The 27,801-nt window shown below is 39.5% G+C and overlaps 1 protein-coding gene across 1 annotated transcript in view; it reads left to right on the top strand.

The window, feature by feature from the left end:
• GPC3 (glypican 3) overlaps positions 1-27,801 on the top strand; it is a 414,862-nt gene that overhangs the window by 346,960 nt on the left and 40,101 nt on the right. Inside the window, exon 7 of the mRNA XM_045538900.1 lies at positions 15,928-16,087. Coding sequence (XP_045394856.1) covers positions 15,928-16,087 — 160 coding nt within the window. The remainder of the gene's footprint in view (positions 1-15,927; positions 16,088-27,801) is intronic.

Here is a 27,801-nt window from a genome sequence, read left to right as displayed (position 1 = left end):
TGATATTATCTCCATTTGATAAACATGGAAAATTATATCACCAAGAACAAGATCCTGAGTGAATTAACAGATAGGTTTTAGCAGGGTGGAGGACCTGAAGCATGGAAGAAATAGCCGTTAGATGATTGAATTGGAAGACTTTGGGTATTCAGCCATTTCAAAAGACTAGGTCCTCTGAGGAGAAGCAGGTAGAAAAGACCAACCTTGTCCAGTTGAAGATACTATTTCTTTGTTATTTCCCTGTCAACTGGACAGAGCGGTGAGAATTAGAGACAAAGAAATGTGAGAAATAACAGGCTTGGATAATTATTTACCATAGATCTAGAAAGTTGAAATTTCACAAAGTAATACAATGAATAATTGTGCTTATCTAATAGCAAGATAATGTTTCTAAGTGTAAACATTTGACCTATATAAAGAAGCTAATGTCTTAATACTAAAAGTAAAGAAACTATTTCCCCAGTTGAGTTGATGAAAAATAAATCTTATTTCTGGATGGTATACTTAGGAACAGAAGTCAAGCTGGGGTGGGGTCATGTTTAGGGAAGGGGAAGAACTTGGTTAGCAGTAACAGCAGCCTCCTCCAAATCCCTGTGACCCTCTAGGTTTTATTTTACTTGTTAAGGCATCTATGTATTTGATTTTCATTAATTAAGGTATCTGCATAAGTGTGAATGCCTAAGTGTGTGAATTTGTTGGGCACACTGTCTCTGATGTCGTGGGTGGTGCATTTATGGCAAAAGGTCTCTGCACTGCCAACTCACAGATGGCGATGCTAGAATTTAGTTCAAACTTGTGGGATCACTACATACAACTTGCACTGTATATGTTCCTGCCTCTTTCCGGAAACATGAAAACACAAGATGTCGACCATCTGAAATGTCAGGGTAGTCCTTAAATATAGTTGCTATTTAAAGATGTATAAATTATAACCATCCCACCAAATTTAATCTTTGGGGCAGCAACATATTTGATGTTTTGATTTAGTTGAAAGCCACCATAACTTAGGAGTTTACCATTTATATTAACAAAATTGATCAAATGCTTAAATGTGTGTAAGTAAAAAGAGTAGGAAACACAGTGGAATTACATGTAATTGAATGCAAGGATTTCTGTATGATTAAGTCTCTCTAAGATGCTGGAATTACTTGGGAATAGGCAGGAAGAGATGAGTAGGAGAAAATAAGAAAGTGCCTATACTTTGGCAGATTGATTTATCCACCTTATCAGGAGTGGATGAGAATGAGGACTTTGGAAGGTTGTAGGAGTTGACGATTTGAGTGTAGGAACCAAGACTTTTCCTCTTCCTGTGCTGAACTGGTTTTACTTCACTACATTTCTATACCTTCTAGAAGAGAATGCCTTATAGACTATATAGTTCTTGAAGGCAGGCTCTATGTTCTGTGACTACACTCATGCCAACCTGGAAATTGGCTGTGACATGCCCCCAGGGACCATATTGTTCTCCCTAGCCTGTGACTTGTGAAATTTGGCTAACGATTCAGGAAGAAGAACCTCATTTTTCCCTTCCCAGACTTAAACTCATTTTGCAAGTTCTGAAGTTCCTTTGCCTCTTTTTCACTTTACCTGCCCTCAACTAATTTTCCTGGATATGCCCAAGGGTTAAGCAGGAATCTAGCATTATTTGTAGCACTAGTTGAAAAGCTCTGCTATTTATTATTTGTGTGGGCTTGCTGTCCTTACCTATAAAATGGGGGGATTTGGCCATATGATCGCTCAGGCCCTTTCTAACTCACTTACCATTCCAAGTTTGTGACTTGCTTCCCCACTCTCTGCTAATTCCCTTGGTAAGGTGTTGAATATAATGCTGAGCACTTTTGGGTGCCCAGTACATCTAATATCTCCATTTCTCATCCTAGATGCCATCCTCTGGGAGGTAAGTACTGTTTCCCAACCATCTTTTTTCCTCTTGCATCTAGCTAGTGCATTCAAGCTGATTTCTTCAAAGATGGAAATTACCATAGCTATATCCAGAATTATGTTGAATGTACATGATGCTAAGAATGTGCATATATTACCTGGTATATCAAAAGGGAGATAAATGTTATAAGGGAAGGAAATGGCTGTTCATTTAACAAGACGTTAATTGAATATGACCACAGGGAATCTCAGAGTATGGTGGAAAAACCCATGTTAGAACTGGTCAAGACATTCTTACCTACTAAGCTCAGTAAAGAGAAACAAAGAAAGGTGGAACTAACTCTAAGTGTGTGTTGGTTTGTAACCTGTTATACGCTGTCATTTTTCCCTCCCACATTTATATTCTCCTATTCCTGTCACTCTATCACCACCATCATCACCAAATAATGTTGTGGGATATGGAAAGAGTCCAGGTAAGACAGTCAGTCAGCCAAGCACTTCAGTCCCAGCAGCAAGCAAAATGTGCACACCCTATCCACCAAATGGGGCCAACAGAGAAAATAAGTCACCATAATCTCTACCAAGATATACCTAGCCAAAATAGCACGAGATCAAGCTCTACCCAACACTGAGTACAAATTAGCTGGACTTGGTTACGTGATGCTCTTCCCAGACCTTGTGGTTAAATTCTAATAAGCTTCTTAGGAAAAACAAGGGGCGTGTCTGAGGAATGGATTCCTAGGCAGAGCCAACAGGAGAAATGCTTGATGAAGCTTGGAATTCAGGAATAAGAAGCAATGATGAGAGAGATCCAGATGGGAATGGAAATGATTTATCTGAACTAGGATCCAACTCTATACTTATTTCAGAGCAGTGAAATTAACTTAAGATATGCAACCCCAAGGCAAGCATATAGAGTTCAGTTTCTATCTCCTATATTTTTATGTTTGAATAAATGTTTTAATTAAAGTTTAGATACACTAAATAAGCTAGTGTTTTGTTTAGGGGATGAAAGGTAAATTTGAAGGTTAGTTTAGGCAAATGCCAAGTGGCCATTATTTTGTGAAGGTTAGTTTAGGCAAATATTAAGTAGAAATTTATTTTGTAAGCTTGTACAGTCAACCCAGCAGAAAATTTTACAACTAGACAGAAAACCATATAAGGATATATTAGAATGGACTGAACTAAAATTGGGAGCATGATTGCCAATATCAATCATAAGTAGATGTAAAATGACTGTGAATTTTGTTAAAAGACCATCTGTCCTAATATGGGATGCTAACAAAGTAGCGAATATATTCAAAGCATGGAATGGCCAAGCTTGAGTTCAACTATAGTGTTCAGTGATATGCTTTAAAACAGTGTCTTAAATAGTTACCAAAAGGCAGTGCTCAAATTCGTTTCCTATTGGAGAATACCAGCAGTTCTATTCCACATTCCTTCGTCCACTGTTTGACCACACCATTCAAACCACTTGAGGTACCGAAAAGAAAACTACACTACAACAAGGAAGTACTTAATCATTTGGTAGCTGCAGTACATAACTAGGCTTGTCAATGGCCCACGTAAGAGTCCAGTGTTCTAGTGGTCTTCTGTGACCAAAGTGTTACAAAACCTATACATGCTGCATTCAGAAAGAGCCAATCATTTTAGCATTTTTAATGCCATATTTACCAAACAAAGCACTATTTTAAGACATGTCCCTATTTTTCATATTTAAAAGAATTACCTCGGCATTTCTTAAGTTAATGTTTACTTAAGGATTAAAGCTAAAAAGTACACAGGGGCACCATTCTTTTGCTACCTCTGTTTCAGCCTTTAAAAGTATATGATTAGATATGAATATTGTAATAATTTTACTCATGTTTCCTGTTTCCTGTGAGAGCCCATTTCCCCCTTAGGATTCTGTAGCCCAAAACTTGGAAAGGGAGAGGTTTGAAACTCCCTGACCTCCAAAGAAACTAGAAACTCAGAATATAGTTTTTCATCAAGTCCCAGCTCATTTATTTGTACCATATGCCCCAGGTCATTTATTATACTTCCAAATAATACAATGCAGCCTTAATTATTTGCAGCATATTTAAAAATTCATATTTTTCAAATTGTACACCACAGCAGGAAAACTGTTTTCACTGAAAACCTGCTTATAACTCCTGATGTAGACCTAAGCTTTAAAGGAAGGAAGCTTTGTCAGAGAAACTAGAGGCATCTCACTAATCCTCAGTGGGTTAGAGGCCTTCTGGAATAACTGTTGTCCCCCAGTCATTGAGGTTGACTCTTCAAGCCCAGTGCTTGATGACATGGCTTCTGTGGTTCATACACAGAGGTTATTTTTAGAGGCAAGAATTCTCATTTCCCAAAAGTATAACCACAAGATGTCTATTTGGAATGAATCACAGTTATGCACTCGGACAATAGTAAATGCTCAGATCATGCCTGTGTAACCTCAGTTCCCTGAGGAAATGTGTAATATCTTGGTACACTTTCACCCTGGGACTCTTGCCCTCTGTCAGTGGCCCTCATCTAACTGAGGTGATTCCTTTCAAAACTGAGCATGGCTGTGGGGTTCCACAGACGTCTTCAAAGCAGGTTTTCCTTCCAGAAAAAAAAAGTTATATTTTGTCCTTATGGCTTTTCACAACAGTTTCAAACTGATATAGGGACCAAAGCGTCACTAATCTTCAACAAACGGGGTAGCCAAGGTCAGAGACCTTCAGAGGGAAGGGGGACTTGGTGGTCTCCAAGGATGCTTTGCCGTGTGTTTGCACTTTGCTGCCACATCTGTCATATCAGCCTGATCTGGCTAGCTTCTTGGGGCTAGGCCAGTCTTGGCTCCAGCCTTATAACTGCAACTGTACTTTGTGGGACTTTTGGCTCCTTAAACTGAACTTTATTCTAGTAAGGCTGGAGATTGATGGTCTGCCTTCCTCTTTGACTTTACCCCGCTTTGTCAGGGGAGGAGCCTCCCTCATTTGGAGGGGAATATGGTGCCTGACTCTCAGGGTAGCCCAATAAAGTGAGTGCAGGTAGTCAGTCACTCACTCTGTGCAGCTATCTAGCTGTCTAACTGCAGATCCAGGGCTCCCTGGCAGGAATTGGCTATCATCATACCAGGACAACAGCAATGGCATATCAGACCAGGATTGAAGAGACAGAGCTTGGAAGAACTCAAACGTCAGTGAATAAATTGCTTATTTAGTTTGTTAACCCATTAGTTCAGTTATCGAGCATGTCCTGAGCACCTACTACGTGTTAAGAACTGTGCAAGTCCCTGGGCCATGGCCTTTCCAAGTTAATGCTGGAGTATAAAACCCTCTCTTCCTGGCCCTATCCCAAATCCGGACAACTTTACAGTGGCTACTCTTAAAATTTGGGGGCTAAAAATTGACATGTTTCCTCACATCTCTCTCCACTCCAATTTCCTCATTTGTAAAATGAGGCTAATAATACCTGCTGCCTCACAAGGGTCCTGTGTAGATCAGCTGAGAGAACAGATATGGAAGTGCTTTTCATTATAAAAATAATGAAATGCTAATAGTAATGACACAATAACTAAGATTGGTTGAGGGTCTATAGAGTTCCACAAATTTAGCCCTACCTAGGTCATAATGGAATGTTAACCTATACCAAAAATTCAGAATTCATCTTGTTTGGAAATTTATATTTTCTAAATATGTAGTTTTTTATTTTATTTTATTTATTTATTTTTTGAGACAGAGTCTCGCTCTGTTGCCCGGGCTAGAGTGCTGTGGCGTCGGCCTAGCTCACAGCAACCTCAAACTCCTGGGCTGAAGTAATCCTCCTGCCTCAGCCTCCCGAGTAGCTGGGACTACAGGCATGTGCCACCATGCCCGGCTAATTTTTTTCTATATATTTTAGCTGTCCAGATCATTTCTTTCTATTTTTAGTAGAGACAGGGTCTCGCTCTTGCTCAGGCTGGTCTCGAACTCCTGACCTTCAGCGATCCTCCCACCTCGGCCTCCCTGAGTGCTAGGATTACAGGTGTGAGCCACCACACCCGGCCTATATGTAATTTTTGATAAATAATATTAATATATTATTCTGTGAGCACTAACAGTGTGCCAGATACTAAGTTCAGTGCTTTACACAAATTACCTCATTTAATTCCCATAGTTACACAATGTGGGCGATAGATACAGGTATTAATATACCCATCTTATAGAAAATAAACATAGAGCTCAGAAAGGTTAAAGTGTAACTTGTTTCCAGTACCAAGGCTAGTAAATGATACGGTAAATTTGAACCCAAGTTTTTGGACTCCAGAGTATGAGCCTTTAGCCACCATGCTGTGCTTCCTCTTGGAAAAAAATGAAACTCTATACAGTTCTAAGCTATTGTTAATGTTACTGGAAATTTTCCACTTTGAGGTAGTGGACAGCTTCCTAAAACTGCAGAGAACCATTTCTATGGCTGGGGAAGGAGCCCCATCAAAATAGCTTTAATTCCATTCTGGGTTTGCTTCTTTCACATCCTGGTTTGTTTTACTATCCAGACATTTATTAATTGGGAAACTGATTTTCATAAGTTTCAGCACTACATTCGCAAACAGAAAGTAAGAATTGGGGAAGGCAGAAGTGGCAGAGAAAGCATGTGCTGTGGATCAGAAGTGCATGGGGAAGCAAGGCCCAGACAAGAGCATCTGTGGGTGCCAGTGACCTTGCTGATGGCCTTGCTGATGCCATGTGCAAGCATAGCCTGTAGCAGGGCTCTGCTCTTTGTTATGAAACATTTCTGCCTGTATGCTTGGTGCACAGACCCTTATCTTACTGGGAGCATCCAGAAGGGTTTTCTCAGACTCACAAAAATTCCACCCAGCCTTCTTTCTGTGTGGCCATGAAGTGTTACTTGTTTTGCCTTACAAGGCATTTGTAACAAGCTCTTCATGTCTGCTGCTAAGATTGCTGCTGCTGCTGCTGCTGCTGCTGCTGTTCCTCTTCCTCCTCCTCCTCCTCTTCCTCCTCTCCTCTTCCTCCTCAAGTTCATCATCATTATCCTGAATAGCAGAATTAACATGTCCAAGAACTTACTTAGTACCTTGCCAGGCAATGTGCTAAGCACATTACATACATTTTTCTATTTATTTGCTCTTTCATCCATTTAATGAATATTTACTGAACATTACTTTGTACCAAACACTTTGCTACACACTGGCAATCGAACAGACTGTTTTCCCTTCTGTTAGTCTAATGGAGGTGCAACCGGGAATATGTAATTACAAACTGTGGAAAGTTCTCTGAAGGAAGACTACATGGGACTATGAAAAGTGAATGGTCCTGTTTGATTTAATACTTCGACAGCCGTGTGAAGTTTGTAAATGATATTATCCACCATTTTACAAGGGAGGAAACTGAGCTCAGAGAGGTTAAGTGACTTTCCCAAAGTCATACAGCTAGTGAATAGGCTGAGTAGAGATTCAGATCCATGCTGGTCAGATTCCAAAGCTCATGCCCTTAACTGCTGTACTTTACTGCCTCCCCAGTGTGGGAAGTGCATTTATAGCCATTAATTCTAGCCCTATGCATTTGGGTTCTGGCTTTGTCTCAAATGTGTGGAGCTGCAATTGTTTCCAATTAGTTGTGGCTGTGGTTTGGTGCATTCGTTCAAAGAGAGTGTGCACGCAAAGCAGAGGTCACATGCTAGGCCTTGTGGATGTGCACAACATATAAATAATAATGGCATTCCAAAAAGGCTGGGATTCATTGGAGTCACCACATTTGTTTCCCATTAGCTTATGCTACTCAAATACAAACAGTAAAGCATGTGTTTACATTGCTGTGGACATGGAAAGCCAGGCCCCCAAAGCATTCCTTGCAGGTTGTACAAAGCTGAGCATCCAAATAGTTCAAAATCAGTTTTATAAGCCCAGCTTAATAGCTTTAAAATGTAACCTGGATTCCAGATATTAAAAAATGCCTAGAGAAGGTATTTGAGTGGCCAAAGGAGATAAACCCAGCTAAATCCTCAAAATATGTACCAAGCCCCATATTTGCAGTATCTATTTTGTTGCTTATCCTTTATTTTTTAAAATGCTGAAGAGCTTAAAGTAAAGAAAACTCTTAGCCATGTAGCAGCAGTAATGGAATTTTTCATTCTATCCTAACCAGCTGTCAGAAGCTTTTCAAAACAAACCCGCTCATGATGAGATAGTTTGGTTATTTAAGACGCAGGAGATGGCGAGGCTGGGGAAGACAAGCAGGAGGCATCCAAAGCTGTTCAGTGCCTGGTGCTTATCTCCCCCTCCTGGTCCTCTCATTCAATGGGGACAGACTTTCCCATCAAGTTATAGTTAACACCTAACATCTGAGAAATGGGATTGAATTGGAAATTACTGAGCTAAAGGCAGTCAAGATGGAAAGAAGATAAAGTGAAGGCCCTATTAATTGATGTCTTGGCCTAAGACACGTTTTTCTTGAAGGGTTCTGGACTTGGGGGCTGAAGACGTTATTTTTAATGAAATCTCTATCACTTCCTCAATGATTTGGTCAAGTCTTGTCCCCTCTTGAGCTTTGGTGTCCTCCTTTAATGTGAGAAATGAGGATTGCAGTCTTCCCTGTTACACAAACTGGTGGAAAGGATTTGAGGATTATGTGAGAGAACATATGTTAAACCCCAGCGCAGTGTGTGGCTGATAAGGTTCATATCTTTGCAATCAAGGTAATTCCAAGAGGCACGTTATTTATACCATATAGACAAATCAAGAGTTGCTACTCTCACTGGTCTAATTTCAGCATATTTGATCCCTCTAAGAACAACAAGTATGTCCTTTGATCTTTGTACTTCTGTCAACTAAGCACAAAATGAGTCTCTGCCAAATCACATTGTCCCATGCTGCAGTGCCCTTTTGTTATTTGGTTATGGCTTTAAGAAAATGAAATTGCTATATTCTAGAAATCCTTTTTTCTCTTACACTGTGCTTCTAATTTTCTTAAGTAATTATTCCAAGCTTTTTGTTTCCTTTTATCACACAACCCTTAGTACCTGTACCAAGGCTAACTTTAAATGTTTCACTTTTTAATCAAATGAATGAAGTCAATCACCTTTATACAAGGGTATTTTTCTTAACTACAAAGACAAAATGTCATGATGTCTACACCTAAGTGAAAAGGAAATAGTCAGATTGCATTTGCTTTGAAAAAGAAATGGTTTGAAGAGCATGTGTTAAGGATTCCAACATGCATGGTGCTTAGGTTGACTCTTGTCCAAAGATGGTTTCTGAGGGCTTCTGAGAAGCAGAGTAACACTGGAGCAACCTTTCTTAAAGAGCGGTTTGTAGTTGAGTTCACTCACAGTAAGATGGGGGGAGGACAGGTCTACTTAGGCATGCACCTGTAGTCCCAGCTACTCAGGAGGATTACTTGAGCCCAAGCGTTCAAAACCAGCCTATGTAACGAAATGAGAACGTTGGCCCCCCACACCCCCCAAAAAAGATAATTGCAAGAACTGTGTGCTCCACCCCAGACCTACTAAATCAGAAGCTCTGTGAGTGTAGGGGCTTGATTTTTTTATTCTATTTTACTTATGTCTTTTTATTTTTCAAAATCATTATTTGTTTTAATTTTACCACATTTTTTGACCTGAATATTTATAGGGAAAGAAATGATTTAATGGTTATCAAAAGTACAATATCAACACTAAAATATAAGCCATCAGCCAGGTGTGGTGGCATGTACCTGTAGTCCCAGCTACTCAGGAAGCTGAGGCAGGAGGATCGCTTAAGCCCAGGAACTCAAGGCTGCAATGAGCTATGATCGTGCCACCACACTCCAGCCTGGGTGACAGAGTGAGACCCCATCTCCATCAAAAAAAAAAAGGAAGGCATCAACATTGTTCATACACTAAAATAATACTCTCTAATACTCTCTGCCTTCTCTTAGGCATTTTGGGAGAGTTATGACTCCATATTGAATGACGTGATATTTAAAAGGATGTTACTTCTACAATATATATTATCTTAGATATTTTCTCTTCTCCTACAGAATGTCTTTCAACTTTATGTTTATTCAAATTTTTAAAACTTTTTTCCTTTTTTTAGTTGACACATAATAATTATACATATTTATAGGATAGAAAGTGATATTTAGATACATGTATACAATGTGTAATGATCAAATCAGGGTAATTAACATATCCATCATCTGAAATATTTATCATTTGTGTCGTGAACATTCAAAGTCCTCTCTTCTAGCTTTTTGAAAATATACAATAAATTATTGTTAACTGTATTCACCTTACAGGGCTATAGAACACTAGAACTTATTCCTCCTCTCTAGCTATGATTTTGTATCTGTTGACCAACCTCTCTCCACTCTTTCCTCCCCTTCCCAGACTCTAATAACCACAATTCCACTCTCTACTTCTATGAGCTCAATTTTTTTAGCTCCCACATATGAGTGAGAACATGAGGTATTTATCTTTCTGTGCCTGATTTATTTCACTTAACATAATATCTTCCAGGCTCATCCATGTTGCCTCAAATGACAGGATTTCATTCTTCATTATGGCTGAATTGTATTCCATTGTGTGTATATATACCACATTTTCTTTATCTATTCATCTGTTGATGGACATTTAGGTTGATTCCATATCATGGCTACTGCGAATAGTGCTGCAATGAATCCCTTTGAATAAATACCCAGTAGTGGCATTGCAGGATCATATGGTAATTCTATTTTTAGCTTTTTGAGAAACCATCCTGTTTTCCATAGTGGCTGTACCAATTTAAATTCCCACTAACAGTGTATAATAGTTTAAGGAGCCTAAGTTTTAGCAAGCATCCTAGGTGATTCTTATGGAAGTTGGAGACTCACTCTCATGGTGTGTAAGTACATACATACCCTTTGAACCAGTAATCTTACTAAGGAAATAATCCAACACATGGAGGAGTTATGTGAATGCTCCTGATGATTACATCTTTGTTTATAAAAGCAAAATAACTAGAAATAATGTAAATGTTCAATATTAGGAAAATGGTCAAGTAAATTTTGATAGTTCCCTTCATGCTAGATGCATTATCACATTTAAAGCATTACATTAATCACATTTGCTCATTACAGCAGTTCTGTGAGGCAGACATTATTTCCCTCATTTTACAGATGAGGACACTGAAGTTCAGAGAGATTAAGCAGCTTGTCTGAAAATATAAGTTTAATAAGTAGAAAACCAGGATTCTAACCCAAGTCAATCTGATTCAAAAATACAAGTTCAATTTAAAAATAAGCATAAAAAAGTGTCTACCTTTGAAAACACAAACATTGTTTATTAGAGTTTGGGAACTGGGTTTTTTTCTCCTTGTTTCTCTTTCCTTTCACTTTTCTATATTATATGTGATACTTACGTATTTAAAATATTAGATTGTAAAATAAAAGTTAACTGTATTCTTAGGCAACTGTGATATTCTCAGTGGCTAAAACAGAGTTGTACAGAAGGTAGTGGCTATAGAAAAAGCTGGATTGTGAAGGGCCTTGTGCACACCCAGCTAAGGAGCTATCCTCTATATGGAAAGCAATGCATGGCAGAAGTGCCCGGTTAACAGAATGGCTATGGGGGATAGTGGAGTGAAATGCCCAGACCTGTGTTTTTTGTTTTTTGGTTTTTTTTTTTTTTAATGAGACAGAGTCTCACTCTGTTGCCTGGGCTAGAGTGCCGTGGCATCAAGCTCATAGCAACCTCAAACTCCTGGGCTCAAGCAATCCTTCTGCCTCAGCCTCCCGAGTAGCTGGGACTACAGGCATGCGCCACCATGCCCGGCTAATTTTTTTCTATATATATTTTTAGCTGTCCAGATCATTTCTCTCTATTTTTAGTAGAGACGGGGTCTCGCTCTTGCTCAGGCTGGTCTCGAACTCCTGACCTCGAGCGATCCTCCCGCCTCGGCCTCCCAGAGTGCTAGGATTACAGGCGTGAACCACCGCGCCCGGCCCCGACCTGTGTTTTAATAAGATAGTTTACATGAATAATTATTATTGTAGCCTTGACTTTTAAGAAGCTAACAGGATAGTGTCCTTGGAAAATAACAAACAATTAATCAAAAGCATTAGTCCCCTAAAGTTACCTGATTTTGTGTGCAAGACCCTCATAATTTTCTTTCTATAAAATGAGTGTTCAATCTGAAAGACAGTGTAAAGAGTGAGAAAGGGAACATAAAAGTCAATATTGTGAATTCTAATTAGCTGATTTGGTTTCTGAGTCAAATTCCAGGCTGCACTAAATCCACAGTCCTTGCTGGTAATTCTTCCCCTCTGACCCGTTACCCTTCTTTCAACACTCTAGAGCTTAAGTCTCCTCTTTAAGATTTTTGCATTAACAATAGCTTTCTAGGTTTGGATTTGTTTTGTTAATGTGTCAGGGTTAGGCTCATCAGCAGCTGTCTGTGTAAAATGTTTTAAAAATATATTGTAATCCTTCTTCAATGTTGAAGTTGTCTCCAAAACGGGAGTGATTGAAGACCTAAAGAAGTAGCCTCACTGGCAAAGTTTTAAAGGGTTTTTTTTTTCAATTGCACTTTGTTTTAAACTGAGCTAGAGAGAATACTGGGGGCATTGTACACAGGTTGGAAAATGGTCTCTCAGATATTAGCTACAGGTCTTAGCCAAGGTCGTCCAAAAGGGCTTGGCTATTCATTCACAAGTTCTTCTTCTATAATTAACCTGGGCTTTGGCTTTCTCCTTTTTCATAAGGTTGTGGAAGTAGCTTTTAAAGAATTAAAGATACCACACTACTTCATTTTGCTTCAATTCAATAGCACATTTGTTGAGTGCCTACTATGTGCCAGACACTGTCTTAAATGCTGGGAGTTCAAAGATATATAAGATGCAACCCCTGGGCAGCTCACAGTCTGGTGGTAGAGAGAAATTATATGTACAAATAAATAATGCCAGATTGCATACAGAGAGTGGTATTTAGGAGGTATAGATAAAAGGAGCAGTAGTGGGAGAGGGAGAGGGAGAACTAGAATGGCCATCTACCAGGAAGACTTTACTAAGGATATGGCATTTTAATGTGACTTGAAGGTATAGAGGGCTTTCAATAGACAGAAATGAAGAACAGCTAGCTCATGATACGTTCTCTATTAATGTTTACTGAAGGTACTAATGAGAGGCACAGATATAAGATAAGCTTGAGAAATAGCAAGTTCACTAATCTGTACCTAACCATAAATTCCCCTTATGTGAAAACTTTTAATTCCGGATTTCCATGATATGCACAAAGGATGCATTCTTGAAAGTTAACATAAAAATGCTTATGTCAAAAGCAACTTTCCCATAAGAAATAATGGTAAAGGAGAGGATTGGGGATTTTGGCTAGACTGAAGTGATGTTATAGGCTAGATTAGCAGGTCTCAAAGAATGGTTTATGGACCCTGGGAGTCCATGAAATACAGGCATCCACAAAGTCAAAACTACTTGCACAACAACACAAATGTTATTTGTCTTTTTCACTGTGTTAATATTTGTACCAGTGGTGCAAAAGCAATAGCAAGTACAACTGTTAACACCACAGTAAGAATCAAGGCAATGGCACTAGTAGTCATTATATTCTTCACTGGCATACACTTGTAGGAAAATAAAGGGCACCTGCACTTAAGGATATCATTGCTGAAGCTACAAAAATTATTAATTTATTAAACCTTTATTAATTTTATAAAACCTTGTACTTTTTAATAATCTGTGTTATAAAATTGGAAGTACAGTTAAATTATGTATATGGTGTGTCAGTGTGTGTCTCAAGACAAAGCACTTATGAGATTATTTGAGCTGTGAGATAAACTAGTCTCATTTTTTGTTTTTACTTGAGAGAATGACAGACAAACTATGGTTATACAGACGTGAATATCTGCTAGACATTTTCTTGGAAAGGAACAAGAAGAGTAAGAAAAAACTAAAATTTTTGAAAACTTGTGTCTGCCACCATGAGGTTGAGAGATTCTTAATACTTAAAGACTTTTCTGATGAGATTGGAGGTGATATTAATGAATTTGATTTTTAAATATCATATAATGAAAGATGTCAACATTTGGAAGACCTGAATAGATCAATGAGCCAATATTTTCCAGATGACCCATGCATGATGATATAAAATGAGTAAAATGCTCAAAGTTCAAAACATATCAATAGATTTTAATGTAAAAGAGCATGAAATGTTTATTTATATGCTTTCATATTCTACATTGCAACTACATGTTGAGTTTTTGTGTATTATCAAAGAAAAATATCCACAATTATCTGAAGAATCTACTAAAATACTTCTCTCTTCTCCCCCTACATATTTGTGGGAGGCTGGATTTTCTGCAAATGTTTCAACTAAAGCAATATTTCACAACAGATTGGAGAAGTAGATATGATAATCCAGCTATCTTATATTAAGCCAAACATTAAAGAGATTACCAAAATGTGAAACAATGGCACTCTTCCTAATAACTTTCTTATATCTGGGAAAACGCGTTTATTTTTCATTTTAAAATGCTTATGTTACATCATGGGTTCATTAGTGTTATGTTTAAGTGAGCTATCAAATAAATATTTTTAAAATTTCTCAGTTATAATTTCCAAGGTGGGAAATATTGATAGGTAAAACTTGTATAAACAAAAGTTCTCTAGGATTCTCAGTAAAAAAGGGGTCCTGAGACCAAAAAGTTTGAGAACCACTAGTCTAGTCATCCTAGCCTGTACTTATATATTATAAATGTAGATATGTGGGATGAGTGGTGGAGGAGGTGGAGGTGGGAGCGTTAGAGAGTGGAAGCAGTAGAGCAGCAAGGTGGACATGGTGCTGGAGTGCAAAATAGTTGATGGCTTGGCTCTCCAGCACCATTGGAGGTTGTTAGACAAGAATATTCATTTAGGCTTTTCTTTCTTTCCTTAAAAAAAAGTAATAAAAAATTTTAAAACACCTGCTGAGTCGTGTTTCTCTGTGGTATATAGCTTTTTCCAAGTAGATCTCAGTGTAGCAGCTAAATCACAGGTGGAGAACATAAAAGTGTACTTCTCCATGACAGTAAATACAGAGACAATGGAAACCACAGAAACCAAGACGCGCCTGTGTGTACAGCATTTTTTTTTTCTGGATACCTCTTCCGCAATCACAAAAATCTCAGTTTCTGTATCTCCAGCATATTTTGTTGCCTTTCATTTAAAAGTAAGGGGTGGGACTGAGAGTTAGGACTAGAAATGTGTGATGGGGCAGAAGCCAGAGCAAAAACAGAGGATATTAGAGTGAAGCCTTGGAGAGAGATGGTGAGGGAAAATAAGATAGTCTGACAACTGTCCGCAGGGACCATTCATGCTGTGGGCTGGGTCTCTAGATCAGTGGACAGACTTTTGGGAGGTGAGCATCCCATAAAATTAGGAAGGCGTTGGCCATGTGACTGAAAATCCAGACACCGAAGAGCAAGACAAACTTGCCTCTTAGTAAGCATATTATCTGCAATAAAGCAAAATGAATTTAAAAGCATCTTAATGGAATTTGGGGAGAGGGAAATCTTTAACAACTTTTCTAGTGATCAAGGCATAGGATGTGATGATCAGTTATATAAGTATTCATTTAAGATGTATATCAAATGGCACTGCTATTCTCTTCATCTGACAGGAAGCATTTGTTGTTTTAATTTAGTGATTGTAAATGCAGTTATCGGAGTATTCCGTAAGGATCTTTTTTGATTTTGGTGTCCTCCTAGCTTTGCCTATTGTGTCTTAAGTTCCTCATCAGTGAGGAACCACCTTGGAGGCCTTTAGGAACTTAAATATCATGGTACGGGAAGGTCTGATGCAATATACATTCCGGCTAATGTGTGATGGAAGTAGAGTCAAAGAGTAGAGAATCGTGTCAAATGCTGTGGAAAGATCCAGAAATGTGAAACTATAAAGAGAATAAGCAGTTTATACCTGTGATATTCTTAAATTTGAAAATGATTTTTAAAAGCTTCTGTGTAATTCATTGAACATTTTTAATGCTTCCTGTTAATAACACACTGTCTAGACCTCCTGAGAAATATCAACAGCTGCTGTATTCCTGGTTGTTTTCTTTCAGCTCCTGAGAACCATGTCTGTGCCCAAAGGTAAAGTTCTGGATAAAAACCTGGATGAAGAAGGGCTTGAAAGCGGAGACTGCGGCGATGATGAAGATGAGTGCATCGGAGGCTCTGGTGATGGAATGATGAAGGTGAAGAATCAGCTCCGCTTCCTTGCAGGTAACTGATTGGTGCTGGCTTGAATTGGGGACAAATATGGTGATGCTCAGGAATTAAAAATCAATTGAGGGCCAGACACAGTGGCTCACACCTGTAATCTCAGCACTTTGGGAGGCCGAGGTGGGAGGATCATTTGAGGCCAGGAGTTCAAGACCAGCGTGGGCAACATAGTGAGATCCCATCTCTACCAAAAAAAATTTTTTTTTAATCAATTGAATCTGTTCTCTATAACTCCCCTAAAATCCCTGCAACACACAATGCCATCAACTCTTCAAGGAAAGACTATAATCTAGAAAAGTGAAGTTTTGGGGTAGCCTATTTTTTTCCATCTCTGGCCCTGGGTGGATTAAAAGGGTAACTTCCTGTTTTTCATTGTCTAAAATGAGCTGACCTACTCAGTTGGCTCTGTTTCCCATAAGAGATTTCCTTGGTTCTTCTTAGTTATAAAAAGAAATGGAAAATAAGAAGTGAAACCTTGGGAATCTTGTGAAAACCAATGATCTTAGAACTTTCAAAGGAAGAACCATTAGCTGATCTTTTCTTAAAACGCCATGTCTATTTTGTTTTCTCACAGGCAGTCTAATATAGATAAGCTATGACATATAACTTAGGAGCTACATAAAAACAAGAACAATAGAAAAAATAATACAGTGCTGCTGGAGTCAAAAAGGCAAAACGACAACAAAAATTCCCTCACATTTGTATTCCATATCACAGTTTACAAAGTCCTTTCATATGGATAGGTGTTTTTCCATTTTACAGGTAATAAAACTGGTGCTCAGAAAAGAAATGAGATTTCTCTACGTGGAAGAACTGGAAATCTAACTCAGGTCTTGAGACTTCCAGCGCCATGCTCTTTCCCCTGTGGTGCACACAGCCTCGTCCTTAAAACCCTGTTGCCTGTGGCCTCTGAGACACTGCATGCTCCTATTTCTCTTGCAGCCTCTTCCTTTCACTAGCTCTTCTCCTAATCCTGCCCTCAAACTGGCTATTATCTAGAGGTTAACCATCTTATCTTTTCTCTCTTGTCCAGAGGGAATGCAGATCTTATCGACTCTGCCTGTTTGAATAATTTTTTTATGATTTCTTTAAGTTATTTTTTGTTAATTAGGGTAAAAAAACACCTGACATGAAATCTGCTCTCTTAACAAACTTTTTAGTATACAGTACAATATTGTTAATTCTGTGCACATTATTGTACAACATATCTCTAGAACTTTTTCATCTTGTGTGTCTAAAACTTTATGTCCACTGAACAGCAACTCTTCATTTCCCCCTCTCCCAGCCCCTGGCAGTCACCATTTTACTATCTGTTTCTATGAGTTTGACTACTTTAGATACCTCAAATAGACTGGAATGATGCAGTATTTGTCCCTCTGTGACTGGCTTATTTCACTTAGCATAATGTTTTCAAGCTTCCTCCATGGTGTAACATATGGCAGGATTTCTTTCTTTTTTAAGGCTGAATAATATTCCATTGTATGTATGTACAATTTCTTTGCCCATTCATCCATCAGTGGACACTTAGGTTGTTTCCACCTCTTCACTATTGCAGATACTGCTATAACGAATATTATTTAACTATTATACTACTATGTGAGTAATTTATAAAGTCATTACTGCCAGTTTCTTTCTTTTTTTTTTTTTTTTTGAGACAGAGTCTCGCTCTGTCACCCTGGCCAGAGTGCCGTGGCGTCAGCCCAGCTCACAGCAACCTCAAACTCCTGGGCTAAAGCGATCCTCCTGCCTCAGCCTCCCAAGTAGCTGGGACTACAGGCATGTGCCACCATGCCCGGCTAATTTTTTTTTCCATATATATTTTTAGATGTCCATATAACTTCTTTCTATTTTTAGTAGAGACGGGGTCTCGCTCTTGCTCAGGCTGGTCTCGAACTCCTGACCTCGAGCGATCCACCCGCCTCGGCCTCCCAGAGTGCTAGGATTACAGGTGTGAGCCACCGCACCCAGCCTCATTACTGCCAGTTTCAACTGCTTTCCTGAGCTAACATCCCACATCTCCAGCTGCTTACTAATCATTACTATGTGACTTCCCCAACATTACCCCTAACTAGGTGTGTCACAAGTCAAATTTATCAAGTGACCATCCCAAACTGGCTTCTCCTTTAATACCCTTATTTTCCCAACACCGCTATCGTTTTCTTGGTTGGTGAGGCTTAAAACTAAAGGTATCTTCAATTCTTTCTTCTTTCTTGCCCTCCTATGTAATTGGGCCCCAAATCCCTTTTGATTCTTTCTTTGTAATTTGTTCTGTTTCTTTCAATGCTTCCTTTCTATTTCCCCATCCCACTTTCCTACATATGCTATTGCAAACACATCCTGAGTGGTTTTCAGGCTTCTAGACTCAGGCAGGAGTATTGAGAGCCTTAGCCTAGTAGATTAGAGAACAAAAAATCAGGGACCCAGGCAGAAGATTTCATCAAGTTCATCTTACACAGCTGCCAGGTTAATCTTCCTAAAGCATCTCATACCTCTCCTTAGTTCAGCTGCCTTCATCCTGTCCCCATTGACTTAAGGATAAATCTCAGACTCCTTAGCAGAGTCCTGAGGGCCTGGTCTTGCCTAAACTACCCTTTTGCTTCATTTCCTACCACTAGCCCCACAGGAACTCTCCACTTGGGCAAGAACAGCTGTATTCATGCCCCATGAACCCCATAAACTTCCTGTTCTTGTTCCTATCTTCACACCATTGCCCATGTTTATTTCTACATAGATAGGCCTCTTTTCTTCCTTTTTAAATTATATTATACTCATCCCTCAAGGTGTGATTCAAGTATAATGCAGTGAAAAGAAAATAGGTTTGAGGTGAGGGCAAACCTGTATTTGAATTCTGGCTCCACTTCTTATGAGCTAGCATGACCTGGGACAAATTTGTTAGCCTCCTCTCTGAGTCTCTGTTCCTTCATCCATCAAATGGGGATCATAACCCTAACTTCATAGGACTATTGCGAGGTTAAATGGAAGGAGAAAGTTTATAAAGCATATAGCCCAGTATCTAACATATACTAGCATATACTAGGTGTTCCATAATTGTTAATTTCCCTCCATGAAATCTTTCACAATCATCTCAGTCCATAGTTACCTCCGTCCTCAGAATTACTAAAACAAATTCTGCCAGTGCTTTCAAGAAATAGTTTGCAATGGCTCCTAGGTTCCATAGGGCATAAAATCATCACTCAGAGCATGGCATCCTATTAGAAGAATGTTGACTAAACATAAAAAATTAAAAATAATAGAAGCTAATGGTCATTGGAAACATACTATGCTCCAAACACTGTGCCAGGACTTTGCATGCATTGTCTCGTATCATTTTCACAACACCATTGTGCAGTAGAGGTTATTCCTCTTCTTACTTTGCACATGAGAAAACTGATGCTGGAAGAGGTAGAGTAATTGCTTAAGGTCACACAGTCACTAAGAGCAGTCAGGTTTCAGAGGCCACTCCTTGAGCAAGTTCACTCTGATTCATTTTTTCTCTGCTCATCAGTACAATCATAAAGAGACTGAAGTCAGCTTCGCATTTTGCTACTCGGGAAAGTTTATGGTCATCTAAAGGTTGCCCAGATGATTCACTAACATGTTAACTGGTCCCATCACTGATCCCTGGGACACACCACTATTCATGCTTGTTCAGAAAAGTTCCCACTTATTTGTACTCATGCTTTCCTGCCTATAAGCCATTTCCCTATCCATTTCAAAGTACTGCTCCACAATTCCATGGTGACTTAACTTAAAAACAGTGTTTGGTGTGGGATCTTGTCAAGGGCCTTTTCAAAATCTGAATAGATTACATCCATGGTTTTCCTTTGTTCACATGCACATTTATCCTCTGAAAGAATTCTAGTCAATTTGTTAGGCATGATTAACCATAAGTGCTTTGTAAACTATAAAACAGTATGCAAATGGTGGTTAATTTAATTTGCAAAAAAAAATGATGCCTTGCCCCCCAATACATTACACTTGCCTAACATGTTCAGTGATCCTACCAGCCTAAAGTTCCTTGGGTTCTCCTTTAAAATGCTTCTCATGGAGAGAAGACTCGTTGCCAATCTGCCAGGCTCATGGCACAATAGCTGTTTGGAACAGGCTATTGCTTGCTCAGCTGTTACATAATTTTACCTATCATTTGGGTAGATGCCATCTAGTCCTGGTGATTCATCAATATCCATTTATTTAGTCAACTGTACTTAGAACACCATGCACATTTACCACCATTTCATTTAATACTACAGATTGCCTCCCCCAAAAGACAACTTGGGGCTAAGTATGTTCAGACCCTCTTGTATCTCCCTTTTGTCCCTGAACAGACCTTTTGCACCACGACCAGCAAGTGGTCCTGCTGGCTGGCTTCCCTGGCTCACTTCTTCCCTTCTTTTGATGTACTGCATGAAGTTCAAGACACTCAGGTTATATTCCTGGCTTTGCTTCTAAACTCCCATGTGTCCTAAGGCAAGCCCCCTCCACTTTTTAGAAGTCAGTTTCTCCATTTGTAAAATAGAGAGAATGCCCAGATAATACTTGCAAGGCATTCTAGTGCCAGCAATTTGTGATTATGTTCATTTCTTTGGCTTTGATCCCTGGCAAGGTGCTTATCAGAGTCTTTTGGGGACATCTTTTGAGTTTTCATATGACCTTGGAGGTTCTCTGTTCTCTTCTCTTGAGCTATATTTCCACTTAGAAAAGGTCTCATTTTCTCTACTCTCACCCCTTTGACTTTTCCAATCCGGCAAACCAGGGTTCTCACCAAGGGCTGCCCATACCTGGTCCTCAGCACACTTGTGCATCAGGATGGTAATAAGAAGTTTTTAGTAGTTTTCAAGCTTTCTAGGGGTATATTCATTTATTAAACTCTTCATCCCAAAGTTCCTTAAGTGTTCTTTTTTCCCATAATTCTTATTTCTAAATTTGACATAAAATTCTTAGGGTCTTCCCCGTCTTTCTGATTATTGAATTTAATTATTGCTGAGATGACCATTACATGATGTCTTACCCATGGTTACATCTTCACTTGTTCCTTTCACTTCTCAGAATCAAGGGTAATATATTTGCCTTTTGGTGGGTATATTAGTCTGTTTGTGCTGCTGTAACAAAATATCTTAGTCTGGGTAATTTATAAAGAACAGAAATATATTTCTCACAGTGCCAGTGGCTGGGAGGTCTAAGACCAAGGTGCTGGCATTTGGTGTTTGGTGAATGCCTCACATGGCAAAAGGAGTGAATGCTGTGTCCTCACATGGTGGAAGGGCAAAAAAAGAGATGGGTGCTTTGTCCTCACATTGTAGAAGAGATAGAAGGCCAGGAAACAGCCTACCTAGTTCTCTCTAGCTCTTTTATAAGGGACTAATCCCCTCAATGAGGGCTCTGCCTCCTAAAGGTACCACCTTTTAATACTGTTGTGTTGCATTGGGGATTAAATTTCAACATGAATTTTGGAGGGGACACAAATATTCAAACCATAGCAGTAGGTTACTTCATCTCAGCCTGCTTCCACATCTAAAAGAAAATGGAGATACTAATAGTTCCTATTTCATAGGATTGTGGGGATTAAGTAAAATAATCCATGCAAAACATTTGGCACAGTGGTTGGCACCTAGTAAGCACTCAAAAAATGTGATCTACTATTAAAGCTATTGTTTGTTACTGCTAACCTATGAGAGCTCAAAAACCCTGTAGACGTAGATTAGAATTGTCTTGGGTTTTTGTTTGTATGTTCATTTGTTTAAGATTCATGAAAGGCAATTAAAACCAGGTAACCAACATTCAGCAATATCCCCTTAACCCTTACTACTACAAGTTGGAACCATGGACCAGCAACGTTTGTATCCTCTGGGAGCTTGTTAGAAATGCAGAATCTCAGATCCCACCTCAAGACCTACTCAATCAGAAGGCCACGTTAACAAGATCCCTAGGTAATTTGTTTGCAGCCCTTACTACCTTCTAATTGAGCACTTGTGACTTTTAGGTTTAATACTTCATGCATTTAAGAAGCCACTAAACTGCCCACCAGTGAGCTAAGTATTCTATCATAGGAAATATTAATATAAGAGAGCTTCAGGGCCCAATCATACATGTGATTGATTAGTACATTTGGATTCTAGTCCTAGCAGTAGAAACTTGAGCAAGTTATATAGCTGCTCTGAGCCTCAGTTTCCCCAGCTGTAAAATGGGGAATCATCCTTGCCTTGCCCACTTCAGTGAGAATCTCTGTAAATATTTAAAACAATCAGAAGATTTTTATTATAATTCCAAAATCTCTGGAAACTCTATAGCTTTCTTGGCATCTCTAGTTCATGTATTTTCTGCACAGATTGGATTTGGCCCGTGAGTCTGAACGCTTATGTACCGACTCCCCTCCAAAAACAGATCATGATCCATGATGGACCTGGTGCAATAAGCTCTCTCTTTGCTGGGCTGCCATCAGCAGTGTTCCTAGTTAATGGCTTTCTCAAAGCTCTTATTGTAAGCTGTTTGGGAAGCTGGTTACTCCCAGTTCTTTGGCTGGGGCTGATCCCTGAGAAGCTTTCCAAGCTCTGGCCAGGAGTCCCTGGCTAATAAGCGATGACTAAGCATCTTAAGCATCTGGCCCTTCTCCACCAAGTCTCCACTCTCACCCACACAGAAACACACATGTGAGTGAGCACACAGAAACACACACACAGACACACACACACACACACACATCCTGCTGTTGGAAACACAGTTGGAACATAAACAAAGCAACTCCCAGCAAGAAACGCCCCTCTTGGAGATACCTGTGTTACCATTTCCCCACCCCTTATCCTCCCTGGACCTGTTCTTGCTCCAGCTTACACTACTCTGTGGGTACAGCCAGGACATTCTGGTGAACCTAATGCCCTTATAACTAACTGTAAGTCTCAGGAGAAAAGAAGATGATAAACTTATCTCAAACTGGGCTACAGACAGGGCAAAACGATTGTGGATATTGCAAAAGCCTATTTCTCTGAATGAGGAGACTGTAGAAGATAAAACAGTCCTTGTTGCTACATGAGAATAAGAGGAGCCTGAGCTGGTTGGTGGTGGGCTGGGGAGTAGAGTTCATAAAACATGTCTCGGGCTTAGGGCTTTAAACCAATATTAAAAGCAAATGGCGGCCAGGCGCGGTGGCTCACGCCTGTAATCCTACCACTCTGGGAGGCCGAGGCGGGCGGATTGTTTGAGCTCAGGAGTTCGAGACCAGCCTGAGCAAGAGCCAGACCCCATCTCTACCAAAAAAATAGAAAGAAATGATTTGGACAGCTAAAAATATACATAGAAAAAAATTAGCCGGGCATGGTGGTGCATGCCTGTAGTCCCAGCTACTTGGGAGGCTGAGGCAGGAGGATTGCTTGAGCCCAGGAGTTTGAGGTTGCTGTGAGCTAGGCTGACGCCACGGCACTCACTCTAGCCTGGGCAACAGAGCGAGACTCTGTCTCAAAAAAAAAAAAAAAAAGCAAATGGCTGGTTTTTGCCCACGGTAAACAGATAGTTCTTATGAAAATGCTTGCCCTCAAGAAACTTTCAGTCTCTCGGATGTCAGCGTGGGGACTGCAAAGAGAAAACTTGCCACTTGTTCTTTGGCTGGGGGTGACTGGTCCCTTTTGCCATTCTTCTGCGTTATCTCCAAGTGCTATGGGAGAGAGCAGTAGTCTGACCCTGGTTAGTCACCTATTCCCAGCAGTGCTGTAGAGGAAGCCATTAAGATTTTATAACTTTGAGCCACATGAATCCCTGTGCCCGCTCTACAGGTACTTTACAATCTCAAGGTAAAATAATGATAACTTCAAAAAAAAAAACTAGGAAATATTTTTTAAAACCAATGATTTTTATTATTTTTTTTTACTGGATCAAGTGTAACCTTAAATTCCTACTCCTAACAAGCCTATGCACATAGGAGAAAAGAGGGACACTTCAGTGGCTTAATGGTTCTTCCAAAGTGTCAAGTCAAACCTTCATAAATATGGACTGGTAGTCATTTTGTATTAATAAATTCATTAACGGCTTGGTCTGGTGAAAAGGATAAAAGCAATTGAGGAACTATATGATAGGCTTTTTTGTGGATGATATCTGCAAATTATTTATGATTTAGAACAAATCATGATGCCTACTGAAAAATGAGTAGGAAGCTTGTAGGGGGAATGAAATGTCCCGAGGATTTTTTTAAGAAAGTTGTTGAGTCCTGTGCAGAGCTCAAAATACATTAGATACAGTAATGTATCTATTTATAGTGCTCTGGTGGTAACAAGTCCAAGAAGAAATTACAGCAAGTTTCCCAAAATGTGTTCTATAGTTTAAACAACCCAATTCTACTTCCTTTGAACTCTTTAGAAACCCAGCATTCGGATCTTTGATCACTTAAGTTGCAGCTTGTTTCCTACTAAGTAATGCACTCCTGGAACTCTCAAGCAAGATCTTGTAGTGACTCCCTCCAAACTTACTTCTTGAGCTATCAGTCCTTCAAACATGTGACCTCAGTGCAAGGGGACCCCATGTCTTCCATTGGGAGTAGATCCCATCTTCCACTGGGAGTTGCCCAATAGATGGGATCTAAGCTTACCTTTAGACTGCTGAAGCTTCAGACATAAATAAAAGGGTATTACATCTACAGAGTCTAACAAACTGGGTCCCAATTCTGTCTCTGCTATTTCCCAATGTTCTAGCCTTGGACAAAGTCACTCAGCTCCTCTGAGCCTCAGTTTCCTCATTTGCAAAAATGGTGATGAAATATTTCCTGACCTGTCCACCCTGTAAGTTGTTGAATGAAACACATGTAATGATGAATTTAAATATATCTTATAAACTATAAAGCAGCATGCCCATTTATAGTAATACTATTATTGTCTAGTACTATTGTTATAACTTAGTTTAGTTTTATTCACCAAAAGCCTTTAGCTAAAATTATAAAGTCCCAAATATTCTGGCCAACAATTTTCATTATAAATTTGCTACTCTTATACGTGGTAGGAATGTAAAGTAGTACAGTCACTGTGGAGAACAGTATGGAGGTTCCTCAAAAACTGCAAATAGAACCATATAATCCAGCATTCCAACTACTGGACATTTATTCAAAGGAAAGGAAATCAATGTATCAAAGAGACATCTGCACCCCCATGTTTATTGCAGCACTAATCACAATAGCCAAGGTATGGAATCTACCTAAATGTCCATCAACAGATAGATAAAGAAAATGTGGTATATATACACAATGAAATATTATTCTGCCATAAAAAAGAATGAAATCTTGTCATTTGTGACATGAATAGAACTGGAGGACATTATGTTAAGTGAAATAAGCCAGGAATAGAAAGTTAAGTACCACGTGTTTTCACTTATATGTAGAAGCTATAAAAAGCTGATCTCATAGAAGTAAAAAGCACAGAAAATACTAGAGACTGGGAAAGGTAGGGGGAAGTGGGAGATAGAATTTGTTAAAGGATACAAAATTACAGCTAGGTAGGAGGAATAAGTTCTAGTATTCTATACCACTATAGGATAACTACAGTTAACAGTAATATATTTTCAGTGGCCTGGTGCAGTAGCTCAGGCTTCTAAATCCCAGCACTTTTGGAGGCCGAGGCAGGAGGATCACTTGAGGCCAGGAATTCAAGACCAGCCTGGGCAACATAGTGAAATGCCATCTCTACAAAAAAAAAAAAAAGAAAGAAAGAAAAATTAGCTGAATGTGTTGGCATGAGCCTATAGTCCCAGCTACTCAGGAGGCTGAGGCGGAAGGATTGCTTCAGCCCTGGAGTCTGAGGTTGTAGTGAGGTATGGTGATGCCACTGCACTCCAGCGTGGGTGACAGAGTGAAGCCTTGTGTCTGAAAAAAAAAAAAGGAAAAAAAAAATATTTTCAAATAGCTAGAAAGAGGATATTCAATGTTCCCAACCCAAAGAAATGATAAATGTTTGAGATGATGGATATGCTAATTACCCAGATCTGATCACTGTACATTATACATATGGAAACATCACTGTATACCCCATAAATATCTATAATTATTATATGTCAATTAAAAAAGTAAAGAAAAGAAGGGAGTTCTGAAAAAAATAATAAACGTGCTCCCTCCTCTGCATCCCCAAAGGTGGTGATTTCAATTACTCATTAACTTGTTTTTAGCCCAGGGTGGTTTGAAGTGAGAAGGTATTTGAACAATGACAAATATGTCTGCCAAGTTGTGCAAATAACCACATAGTCACAACAGTAGTAACCACCTACATCTTGAAAGAATCACAGCTAGTTATGTTTTGTTTTCTTTGGTGGTAGTGGAGCGCTGAGGGCAAGGGTGGACAACGAGTTAGGGAGGGTCAAGAAAAGGCCCCTGATTCTTTCCATTCTGTCTTGCTCTGAGCTCCAAGCAATCTGCTTTCATGTCTTGATCTTTTCTTTTAGAGATCAAATGCCATAGGGAAGCTGAAAGAAGCAAAGCTCACTATAATAGCACTTTTCACACAGATACAGACCAGGTGGTTCTTGCTAATCGATTGACAGGACAGCCAATCCCAGCTCACCCCAGAGCTTTGTGCAGCTCCCAAGGGCTCACAGAGGGGGACTTAGATGCAAGCTTTAGCAGTGATATTACCTGCAATTGAGTAAGTGTACCAAAAAAGGGGCCTTCCTCATGCCTTAGTATTGACTAGGGAGTTGCTACAGGTAAGCTGGTGATAGATGAGAGTAAGAAATGGTAAAAACGTTCCATACTTTCCGTAAAGTTACCATAACTTGAGATACCTTAAGGAGCTTGTTTCTTATTGTTTGGGAGGAAATATTGTGAGGTTTGCTTTCCTAGGTCTGCTGCCCTGTTCTACTTTCCTATCTGAGCCATTGGGCTATGAGGCTTTTATTAGGGGTAATGCTATAAGAGTTATACTTGCTGGTTAGTCTTACACATAATTCTCTAAGAATTGGGTATTAGGGACAATATGAGCAATTTGGGCCATCATATTATATTTTGTAATCTATCTTCAAATTAAGAGGAGACTTTGAATGGATAAATTTGGCTAAATGGTGCAATTGATTTGCTCTGGATAGAAGCCATGCCAGCCAATTTAGTGACAGCCTCAACTAACGTAGTAATCTAGTAGAGTATGCATAGAAAGGAAAGGGATGGAGAGGTTCAATGCTTAGCTGGTGAAAAACCAGCAGGAAGGTGGCAAGTCCAAAGCCAGTAGCTGAGCTGCCAAGCGGAAGAGAAGCATCCCTGTAGAATAACATCCCAAGGTATCTGGAAAAGCAGGCTTATGTGCCATCAAATGGGAAGTGCACCCTTACAAGAAGAAATATCATAGCAGCAAGAAAGATGAAGATATCTAATTAAACCTGTGCTGTGGTCCAAAGTTTCCCTGATAAACAGTGATCTCTTAGGGAAGCTGAATTAGAGGAATCCAATGTAACAAGGAATTGTAAGCCTGCAGAGCAAGAGAGAAGCTGAAAATATCTGGTGTGGACAGTCCTAGTGGCTGCAGGTGGAGATCAGAAATGAAGCCAGGGCTGAGGTCCTACTCTGAGAGGAGAAGAGACTCAGAGCAAGCAGATGCCTTGCAATTACTGACCTTCCATAATGCCCCAAACTGCACACGCAATATCAGATCTCTCCAATTTCAACAGTGCTGTCCTCCACCTTTTGCTAATATGGCAAAAAGAACAGCGATGCAGCCATCACTTCTCTTCTTTCCTTTATTTGTCTGTGTCAGGTTTAA

This window comes from Lemur catta, chromosome X, assembly GCF_020740605.2.
Source record: "Lemur catta isolate mLemCat1 chromosome X, mLemCat1.pri, whole genome shotgun sequence".
Classification (NCBI taxonomy): Eukaryota; Metazoa; Chordata; class Mammalia; order Primates; family Lemuridae; genus Lemur; species Lemur catta.
Note: the sequence above shows the minus strand (reverse complement) of the source record. Positions and strands in the feature narration are given on the sequence as shown.